The 11,532-nt window shown below is 46.3% G+C and overlaps 1 protein-coding gene across 2 annotated transcripts in view; it reads left to right on the plus strand.

Annotated features, from left to right (window-relative positions):
• Window positions 1–11,154, plus strand: part of ercc5 (excision repair cross-complementation group 5) — an 18,880-nt gene extending 7,726 nt beyond the window's left edge. For both annotated transcript variants that reach the window (XM_071330977.1, XM_071330978.1), the window contains 5 exons: window positions 7,904–8,117; window positions 8,460–8,604; window positions 9,008–9,208; window positions 9,404–9,488; window positions 10,108–11,154. In XM_071330977.1, coding sequence (XP_071187078.1) covers window positions 7,904–8,117; window positions 8,460–8,604; window positions 9,008–9,208; window positions 9,404–9,488; window positions 10,108–10,911 — 1,449 coding nt within the window. In that variant the 3' untranslated portion in view covers window positions 10,912–11,154. The remainder of the gene's footprint in view (window positions 1–7,903; window positions 8,118–8,459; window positions 8,605–9,007; window positions 9,209–9,403; window positions 9,489–10,107) is intronic.
• Window positions 11,155–11,532: the final 378 nt, after the last annotated feature.

The following is an 11,532-nucleotide window of genomic DNA, read 5'->3' on the forward strand; positions in this document are numbered from 1 at the left end:
CCTGTCAACACACCACATTTAGTCAGTCTGATAAAGGACCCTGTCAACACACCACATTTAGTCAGTCTGATAAAGGACCCTGTCAACACACCACATTTAGTCAGTCTGATAAAGGACCCTGTCAACACACCACATTTAGTGAGTCTGATAAAGGACCTAGTCAACACACCACATTTAGTCCGTCTGATAAAGGACCCAGTCAACACACCACATTTAGTCAGTCTGATAAAGGACCCTGTCAACACACCACATTTAGTCAGTCTGATAAAGGACCCTGTCAACACACCACATTTAGTCAGTCTGATAAAGGACCCTGTCAACACACCACATTTAGTCAGTCTGATAAAGGACCTAGTCAACACACCACATTTAGTCAGTCTGATAAAGGACCCTGTCAACACACCACATTTAGTCAGTCTGATAAAGGACCCAGTCAACACACCACATTTAGTCAGTCTGATAAAGGACCCTGTCAACACACCACATTTAGTCAGTCTGATAAAGGACCCAGTCTGATAAAGGACCCAGTCAACACACCACATTTAGTCAGTCTGATAAAGGACCCTGTCAACACACCACATTTAGTCAGTCTGATAAAGGACCTAGTCAACACACCACATTTAGTCAGTCTGGTAAAGGACCCAGTCAACACACCACATTTAGTCAGTCTGGTAAAGGACTGTCAACACACCACATTTAGTCAGTCTGATAAAGGACCCAGTCTGATAAAGGACCCAGTCAACACACCACATTTAGTCAGTCTGGTAAAGGACCCAGTCAACACACCACATTTAGTCAGTCTGGTAAAGGACCTAGTCAACACACCACATTTAGTCAGTCTGGTAAAGGACCCAGTCTGATAAAGGACCCAGTCAACACACCACATTTAGTCAGTCTGGTAAAGGACCCAGTCAACACACCACATTTAGTCAGTCTGGTAAAGGACCCAGTCAACACACCACATTTAGTCAGTCTGGTAAAGGACCTAGTCAACACACCACATTTAGTCAGTCTGATAAAGGACCTAGTCAACACACCACATTTAGTCAGTCTGATAAAGGACCCTGTCAACACACCACATTTAGTCAGTCTGATAAAGGACCCTGTCAACACACCACATTTAGTCAGTCTGATAAAGGACCCTGTCAACACACCACATTTAGTCAGTCTGATAAAGGACCCTGTCAACACACCACATTTAGTCAGTCTGATAAAGGACCCTGTCAACACACCACATTTAGTCAGTCTGATAAAGGACCCTGTCAACACACCACATTTAGTCAGTCTGATAAAGGACCCTGTCAACACACCACATTTAGTCAGTCTGATAAAGGACCCAGTCTGATAAAGGACCCTGTCAACACACCACATTTAGTCAGTCTGATAAAGGACCCAGTCTGGTAAAGGACCTAGTCAACACACCACATTTAGTCAGTCTGATAAAGGACCCTGTCAACACACCACATTTAGTCAGTCTGGTAAAGGACCCAGTCAACACACCACATTTAGTCAGTCTGATAAAGGACCCTGTCAACACACCACATTTAGTCAGTCTGATAAAGGACCCTGTCAACACACCACATTTAGTCAGTCTGATAAAGGACCCAGTCAACACACCACATTTAGTCAGTCTGATAAAGGACCCAGTCAACACACCACATTTAGTCAGTCTGATAAAGGACCCAGTCAACACACCACATTTAGTCAGTCTGATAAAGGACCCTGTCAACACACCACATTTAGTCAGTCTGATAAAGGACCCTGTCAACACACCACATTTAGTCAGTCTGATAAAGGACCCTGTCAACACACCACATTTAGTCAGTCTGATAAAGGACCTAGTCAACACACCACATTTAGTCAGTCTGATAAAGGACCCTGTCAACACACCACATTTAGTCAGTCTGATAAAGGACCCAGTCAACACACCACATTTAGTCAGTCTGATAAAGGGGGTATTAGTGTGTTTGTTTTCCCGTCCTGCTCCAACAGTGTTCATAGTGGGTGTGATTGTGTATCATGTGCATGTTTAGACACTATCTGATGGATGTGACTAACCCTGACCCAGATCCTGACCCAGATCCTGACTCTGATCCTGACCCAGATCCTGACTCTGATCCTGATCCTGACTCTGATCCTGACTCTGATCCTGACTCTGCCCCTGACTCTGATCCTGATCCTGACTCTGCCCCTGACTCTGATCCTGACTCTGATCCTGACTCTGCCCCTGACTCTGATCCTGACTCTGCCCCTGACTCTGATCCTGACTCTGCCTCTGATCCTGACTCTGCCCCTGACTCTGATCCTGATCCTGACTCTGCCCCTGACTCTGATCCTGATCCTGACTCTGCCCCTGACTCTGATCCTGATCCTGACTCTGCCCCTGACTCTGATCCTGATCCTGACTCTGCCCCTGACTCTGATCCTGACTCTGATCCTGACTCTGACCCTGCCCCCAATAATAATTGTGTCCTTCAAACTTTGCTTTCATCAAAGAATCCTCCATTTGCAGAAATGACAGCCTTGCAGACCTTTGGCATTCTATGCTTCCTGAAGCACCTCCCACAAGTTGGATTGGCTTGATGGGCACTTCTGACATACCATACGGTCAAGCTGCTCCCACAATAGCTCAATAGGGTTGAGATCCGGTGACTGTGCTGGACACTCCATTATAGACAGAATACCAGCTGACTGCTTCTACCCTAAATAGTTCTTGTATAGTTTGGAGCTGTGCTTTGGTTCATTGTCCTGTTGTAGGAGGAAATGTGGTATTTCTGATCAATTTGATGTTATTTTAATGGACCCAAAAATATTTTAATAATATCCTACAATCTTTGAGAAACTAAACAATCACCAAAATAAGTGATTGAAAGTTCCCAAAACAATGAAATTAGCAGTATGACTGAGGCTGACCGCGCCCATTGCCACGCCCCCGGCCACGGTCACCGCCTAAGCCCCTTTTTTATCCAGGAAAAACCCTGGGACTATATCAGTGCTTATAATGCTCCATATTCTTCTGCTGAGTTTATATCTGTTTATACCAGGACATTGTTGAATACATGTTTCTGATTGGCTTGAAAGGGCATTATTTCCATGTAACGCACAGTATATCAGCACGGTAGAATTCAACGGCTATAGTTCATTCTTACATGTTCTATGTTTTGAGCTGATTTTTAAAGCTAAAGTCAAATTGAAAACATTTATTGTCGTTGTTGAATTAGATTTTCATAATAGCAAGCTAGGACTGATAGTTTGGGTTAGCTAAACAAGCTAGGACTGATAGTTTGGGTTAGCTAAACAAGCTAGGACTGATAGTTTGGGTTAGCTAAACAAGCTAGGACTGATAGTTTGGGTTAGCTCAACAAGCTAGGACTGATAGTTTGGGTTAGCTCAACAAGCTAGGACTGATAGTTTGGGTTAGCTAAACAAGCTAGGACTGATAGTTTGGGTTAGCTAAACAAGCTAGGACTGATAGTTTGGGTTAGCTAAACAAGCTAGGACTGATAGTTTGGGTTAGCTAAACAAGCTAGGACTGATAGTTTGGGTTAGCTAAACAAGCTAGGACTGATAGTTTGGGTTAGCTTAACAAGCTAGGACTGATAGTTTGGGTTAGCTCAACAAGCTAGGACTGATAGTTTGGGTTAGCTCAACAAGCTAGGACTGATAGTTTGGGTTAGCTCAACAAGCTAGGACTGATAGTTTGGGTTAGCTCAACAAGCTAGGACTGATAGTTTGGGTTAGCTCAACAAGCTAGGACTGATAGTTTGGGTTAGCTCAACAAGCTAGGACTGATAGTTTGGGTTAGCTCAACAAGCTAGGACTGATAGTTTGGGTTAGCTCAACAAGCTAGGACTGATAGTTTGGGTTAGCTCAACAAGCTAGGACTGATAGTTTGGGTTAGCTAAACAAGCTAGGACTGATAGTTTGGGTTAGCTAAACAAGCTAGGACTGATAGTTTGGGTTAGCTAAACAAGCTAGGACTGATAGTTTGGGTTAGCTAAACAAGCTAGGACTGATAGTTTGGGTTAGCTAAACAAGCTAGGACTGATAGTTTGGGTTAGCTAAACAAGCTAGGACTGATAGTTTGGGTTAGCTAAACAAGCTAGGACTGATAGTTTGGGTTAGCTAAACAAGCTAGGACTGATAGTTTGGGTTAGCTAAACAAGCTAGGACTGATAGTTTGGGTTAGCTAAACAAGCTAGGACTGATAGTTTGGGTTAGCTTAACAAGCTAGGACTGATAGTTTGGGTTAGCTCAACAAGCTAGGACTGATAGTTTGGGTTAGCTCAACAAGCTAGGACTGATAGTTTGGGTTAGCTCAACAAGCTAGGACTGATAGTTTGGGTTAGCTCAACAAGCTAGGACTGATAGTTTGGGTTAGCTCAACAAGCTAGGACTGATAGTTTGGGTTAGCTCAACAAGCTAGGACTGATAGTTTGGGTTAGCTCAACAAGCTAGGACTGATAGTTTGGGTTAGCTCAACAAGCTAGGACTGATAGTTTGGGTTAGCTCAACAAGCTAGGACTGATAGTTTGGGTTAGCTCAACAAGCTAGGACTGATAGTTTGGGTTAGCTTAACAAGCTAGGACTGATAGTTTGGGTTAGCTAAACAAGCCAGGACTGATAGTTTGGGTTAGCTAAACAAGCCAGGACTGATAGTTTGGGTTAGCTCAACAAGCTAGGACTGATAGTTTGGGTTAGCTCAACAAGCTAGGTCTGATAGTTTGGGTTAGCTCAACAAGCTAGGACTGATAGTTTGGGTTAGCTCAACAAGCCAGGACTGATAGTTTGGGTTAGCTCAACAAGCTAGGACTGATAGTTTGGGTTAGCTCAACAAGCTAGGACTGATAGTTTGGGTTAGCTCAACAAGCTAGGACTGATAGTTTGGGTTAGCTCAACAAGCTAGGACTGATAGTTTGGGTTAGCTCAACAAGCTAGGACTGATAGTTTGGGTTAGCTTAACAAGCTAGGACTGATAGTTTGGGTTAGCTAAACAAGCCAGGACTGATAGTTTGGGTTAGCTAAACAAGCCAGGACTGATAGTTTGGGTTAGCTAAACAAGCCAGGACTGATAGTTTGGGTTAGCTAAACAAGCTAGGACTGATCGTTTGGGTTAGCTCAACAAGCTAGGACTGATAGTTTGGGTTAGCTCAACAAGCTAGGACTGATAGTTTGGGTTAGCTCAACAAGCTAGGACTGATAGTTTGGGTTAGCTCAACAAGCTAGGACTGATAGTTTGGGTTAGCTCAACAAGCTAGGACTGATAGTTTGGGTTAGCTAAACAAGCTAGGACTGATAGTTTGGGTTAGCTCAACAAGCTAGGACTGATAGTTTGGGTTAGCTAAACAAGCTAGGACTGATAGTTTGGGTTAGCTTAACAAGCTAGGACTGATAGTTTGGGTTAGCTAAACAAGCTAGGACTGATAGTTTGGTTAGCTAAACAAGCTAGGACTGATAGTTTGGGTTAGCTTAACAAGCTAGGACTGATAGTTTGGGTTAGCTTAACAAGCCAGGACTGATAGTTTGGGTTAGCTTAACAAGCCAGGACTGATAGTTTGGGTTAGCTAAACAAGCTAGGACTGATAGTTTGGGTTAGCCAAACAAGCTAGGACTGATAGTTTGGATAGCTAAACAAGGTAGGACTGATAGTTTGGGTTAGCCAAACAAGCTAGGACTGATAGTTTGGGTTAGCTAAACAAGCTAGGACTGATAGTTTGGGTTAGCCAAACAAGCTAGGACTGATAGTTTGGGTTAGCCAAACAAGCTAGGACTGATAGTTTGGATAGCTAAACAAGCTAGGACTGATAGTTTGGGTTAGCCAAACAAGCTAGGACTGATAGTTTGGGTTAGCTAAACAAGCTAGGACTGATAGTTTGGGTTAGCTAAACAAGCTAGGACTGATAGTTTGGGTTAGCTCAACAAGCTAGGACTGATAGTTTGGGTTAGCTCAACAAGCTAGGACTGATAGTTTGGGTTAGCTCAACAAGCTAGGACTGATAGTTTGGGTTAGCTCAACAAGCTAGGACTGATAGTTTGGTTAGCTAAACAAGCCAGGACTGATAGTTTGGTTAGCTAAACAAGCCAGGACTGATAGTTTGGTTAGCTAAACAAGCCAGGACTGATAGTTTGATTAGATAAACAAGCTAGGACTGATAGTTTGGGTTAGCTAAACAAGCTAGGACTGATAGTTTGGGTTAGCTCAACAAGCTAGGACTGATAGTTTGGGTTAGCTCAACAAGCTAGGACTGATAGTTTGGTTAGCTAAACAAGCCAGGACTGATAGTTTGGTTAGCTAAACAAGCCAGGACTGATAGTTTGGTTAGATAAACAAGCTAGGACTGATAGTTTGGTTAGATAAACAAGCTAGGACTGATAGTTTGGTTAGATAAACAAGCTAGGACTGATAGTTTGGTTAGATAAACAAGCTAGGACTGATAGTTTGGTTAGATAAACAAGCTAGGACTGATAGTTTGGTTAGATAAACAAGCTAGGACTGATAGTTTGGGTTAGCTAAACAAGCTAGGACTGATAGTTTGGGTTAGCTAAACAAGCTAGGACTGATAGTTTGGGTTAGCTCAACAAGCTAGGACTGATAGTTTGGGTTAGCTCAACAAGCTAGGACTGATAGTTTGGTTAGCTAAACAAGCCAGGACTGATAGTTTGGTTAGCTAAACAAGCCAGGACTGATAGTTTGGTTAGCTAAACAAGCCAGGACTGATAGTTTGGTTAGATAAACAAGCTAGGACTGATAGTTTGGTTAGATAAACAAGCTAGGACTGATAGTTTGGTTAGATAAACAAGCTAGGACTGATAGTTTGGTTAGATAAACAAGCTAGGACTGATAGTTTGGTTAGCTCAACAAGCTAGGACTGATAGTTTGGTTAGCTCAACAAGCTAGGACTGATAGTTTGGGTTAGCTAAACAAGCTAGGACTGATAGCTTGGTTAGCCAAACAAGCTAGGACTGATAGTTTGGCTAGCTCAACAAGCTAGGACCGATAGTTGGGTTAGCTAAACAAGCTAGGACTGATAGTTTGGTTAGCTAAACAAGCTAGGACTGATAGTTTGGTTAGCTAAACAAGCCAGGACTGATAGTTTGGTTAGCTAAACAAGCCAGGACTGATAGTTTGGTTAGCTAAACAAGCCAGGACTGATAGTTTGGTTAGCTAAACAAGCTAGGACTGATAGTTTGGTTAGATAAACAAGCTAGGACTGATAGTTTGGTTAGATAAACAAGCTGGGACTGATAGTTTGGTTAGATAAACAAGCTAGGACTGATAGTTTGGTTAGCTAAACAGGCTAGGACTGATAGTTTGGTTTGCTAAACAAGCTAGAACTGATAGTTTGGTTAGCTAAACAAGCTAGGACTGATCGTTTGGTTAGCTTAACAAGCCAAGACTGATAGTTTGGGTTAGCTCAACAAGCCAAGACTGATAGTTTGGGTTAGCTCAACAAGCCAGGACTGATAGTTTGGTTAGCTAAACAAGCTAGGACTGATAGTTTGGGTTAGCTAAACAAGCTAGGACTGATAGTTTGGGTTAGCTAAACAAGCTAGGACTGATAGTTTGGGTTAGCTAAACAAGCTTGTTTGTTTTGGTTACCACGGCAACCACCGTAGCTATCTAGTAAACGTGCTAGCTACTTCAGTGGATGTTGAACACATTTTTAGCTGCAAATGTGTTAAATTATAGCCACGGTGTGAAAGGGATAATCAACTCTGGGCTCTATGCGTTTTCTGGAAAATACTGCAACTCCGTGGAAGGTCAGTTCGTCACTGCTAGCGCTCCGTGGAACACACCTTTTCTTTTCTTTTTTCGGTCATTATTTCCCATAGAAATCATAGCCTCCCGTCTCGTTTATGATCACTTACGGGGTCTAATGTCTCGGTGTGTCTTGTCCGTCAGGAGCTGCTGAGGTTGTTTGGCGTACCCTTCCTGGTGGCTCCCGGTGAGGCTGAGGCCCAGTGTGCAGCGCTGGACCGGACCGACCAGACCCACGGAACAATCACCGATGACAGCGACGTATGGCTGTTCGGAGGACGACACGTCTACAAGAACTTCTTCAGCCAGAACAAATACCTAGAATACTACCAGTACGTAGATCTACAGAACCAACTGGGTACGTAGAACCCTACCAGCAGATAGACCCACAGAACCAACTGGGTACGTAGAACCCTAGCAGTACATAGACCTACAGAACCAACTGGTTAGTACACTAGCAGTACATAGACCTACAGAACCAACTGGTTAGAACAAGACCCCCCCCCCCCCCCACCCCCCCACCCACACCACCCAAACCACTAGACTCCACCCCTACCCCACCCAAACCACTAGCCTCCTCCTCTCTCTAACCCTCGTCCCTCCCCACCACCCAAACCACCAGCCTCCTCTCTCTAACCCTCATCCCTCCCCACCACCCAAACCACCAGCCTCCTCTCTCTAACCCTCGTCCCTCCCCTAGGTGTGGATCGTACCAAGCTGATCAACCTGGCCTACCTGCTGGGTAGTGACTATACGGAGGGAGTCCCGGGGGTGGGCTATGTGACGGGCATGGAGATACTCAACGAGTTCCCCGGACCTGGTACAGAACCAGTCTGCATGTTCAGGTAGACTGGTGTGTGGTGAAGTAATGACCAGTTCCCTGGACCTGGTACAGAACCAGTCTGCATGTTCAGGTAGACTGGTGTGTGGTGAAGTAATGACCAGTCCCCCGGACCTGGTACAGAACCAGTCTGCATGTTCAGGTAGATTGGTGTGTGGTGAAGTAATGACCAGTTCCCCGGACCTGGTACAGAACCAGTCTGCATGTTCAGGTAGATTGGTGTGTGGTGAAGTAATGATATTGTGTGGTGATGAATAATGATTGAGTGGTCCTGTGTGACTCAGTTGGCCAGTGTGACTTTAGCTATACCCAGGTTATGGGTTCAATTCCCTCAGAGATCACAGAGACGGCACACAGCTGTTTTGCTTCACTCTTGTCTGTGCTTTTGTCTCCGTTTTCCCTTCCAGTGAGTGGTGGTCCTTGGCCCAGCAGCAGCAACGTCTGACCTCTGACCCCCGTGACTCCAAGGTCAAGAGGAAGCTGAGAGGGCTTCAGCTGGGGCCGGGCTTCCCCAACCCTGCCGTGGCGACTGCCTACCTGCAGCCCAGCGTCGACCTATCAGAAAGCTCCTTTAGCTGGGGCCGCCCACACCTCGACCTCCTCAAGGAATATCCTTTAGGAGAGAGAGAGTGTGTGTGTGTGTGTGTGTGTGTGTGTGTGTGTGTGTGTGTGTGTGTGTGTGTGTGTGTGTGTGTGTGTGTGTGTGTGTGTGTGTGTGTGTGTGTGTGTGTGTGTGTGTGTGTGTGTGTGTGTGTGTGTGTGTATAGTCTTTGGGACCAGGTTTTTCTTAACGCTCAGCCTACATTCTGTGAGAGTCGTTTCGGTTGGAACAGCAGGAAGACAGAGGAGACTCTACAGCCTGTTATCAAACAGCTCAACACACAACAGGTATTAGTCTGGATCAATGGTTGGTAGAAATTATTGCAAGTAGAGATTGAGAATGACTTGGGTTTAATAGTGAATTTATTGAGAATGACTTGAGTATAATAGTGATTTTATTGTGAATGACTTGGGTATAATAGTGAATTTATTGTGAATGACTTGGGTATAATAGTGAATTTATTGTGAATGTGTCTCAATTTGCCTTTGATCTGTCCTGTATACCTCCATTCCTCTTCCCTCTCTTCCCCCTCCTCCCTCCCCTCTCCCCTCTTCCCTCTCCTCCCTCCCCTCTCTCCTCCTTCCTCTTCTCTCTCCTCCTTCCTCTCTTCCCTCTCTCCTCCTTCCTCTTCCCTCTCCTCCCTCCCCTCACTCCTCCTTCCTCTTCCCTCTCCGTCCCTCCCCTCACTCCTCCTTCCTCTTCTCTCTCCTCCTTCCTCTCTTCCCTCCTCCCTCCCCTCTCTCCTCCTTCCTCTCTTCCCTCCTCCCTCCCCTCACTCCTCCTTCCTCTTCCCTCTCCTCCCTCCCCTCCTCCTTCCTCTTCCCTCTCCTCCCTCCCCTCTCTCCTCCTTCCTCTTCCCTCTCCTCCCTCCACTCCGTCCTTCTCTCCCCTCCTCCCTCCCTGTAGACCCAGCTGCGTATCGACTCGTTCTTCCGCCTGGAGCAGCAGGAGAGACAGGCCATCAAGAGCCAGCGCCTCCGCCGGGCTGTCACCTGTATAAAGAGGAAAGAGAGGGAGGACGGAGGGAGGGAAGAGAGGGAGGACGGAGGGAGGGAAGAGAGGGAGGACGGAGGGAGGGAAGAGAGGGAGGACGGAGGGAGAGAAGAGAGGGAGGACGGAGGGAGAGAAGAGGAAGAAGAGGGGACTGGCTCCCCGTCCAAGGCTAAGAGAGGGAAGGGGTCAGAGCCAAAGCAGAGGAAGGGAGAGGTGGAGGAGGGGACAGGGGGGTTTCTGGGGACAGAGGTCAGTAAGCCTGCTCAAGAGGATGTGGGAAGAGCCAGCCAGGTTGTGGGAGTGGCCAGCCAGGTTGTGGGAGTGGCCAGCCAGGATGTGGGAATGGCCAGCCAGGATGTGGGAAGAGCCAGCCATGATGTGGGAGTGGCTAGCCAAGAAAGGAAGAAAGTAGGAGTGGTTAGTCAGAATGTAGGAGGGGCCAACCTGGTTGTGGGAGGGGCCAGCCAGCAGAGGAAGGAAGTGCTTCCTCCTCCTAATAACGGCGCACCTCAACCTAAACTCCTCCCAAGTAGGACGGACCAGAATGGCAGCAGCAGCTCCGGGGACGACAGTGACGGTGACTGCAGGGTCGCCATGGTAACGGCCCAGTCAGTGTTTGGGGGCCAACCGAGGGAAGGGAGGGGGGTGAAGAGAGGTGGGAGGAGGGGGGGAAAGAGAGGTGGGAGGGGGAGAGGCGGAGGAAGGAAGACACTGTGAGAACTATCAACTTTAAACTCTCGACCGGTCTCCTGGTGATGATGTCATCAGAGGGATATATTTGACCAATAAACAGGCGCTGAACACCACTGTGATGCGTTTTCTGAGGGATCATGTCTGAAACATATCGGTGTGAAAGACGCTGCTGTGTAAACCCATGACGTGGTTGATCATGAGGCGTCTCTGCCTGTTGGTTGGTGTATTTTCTATGTTTGGAATAAAGAAATGTTTTTGTATTACAAAGACAGTCTTGTTATTTGTTTGCACGGTGTGTCTCTGCTTGTTTACATCGTTCTTTAGCAGGTAGGATGCAGCAGGTAGGATGCAACAGGTAGGATGCAGCAGGTAGAATGCAACAGGTAGAATGCAGCAGGTAGAATGCAGCAGGTAGAATGCAGCAGGTAGGATGCAGCAGGTTGAATGCAGCAGGTAGGATGCAGCAGGTAGAATGCAGCAGGTAGGATGCAGCAGGTAGGATGCAGCAGGTAGAATGCAGCAGGTAGGATGCAGCAGATACGATTCAGCAGGTAGGATGCAGCAGATACGATTCAGCAGGTAGAATGCAGCAGGTAGGATGCAGCAGGTAGAATGCAGCAGATACGATTCAGCAGGTAGGATGCA

The sequence above is a fragment of the Salvelinus alpinus genome, chromosome 10 (assembly GCF_045679555.1).
Source record: "Salvelinus alpinus chromosome 10, SLU_Salpinus.1, whole genome shotgun sequence".
NCBI classification, from domain to species: Eukaryota; Metazoa; Chordata; class Actinopteri; order Salmoniformes; family Salmonidae; genus Salvelinus; species Salvelinus alpinus.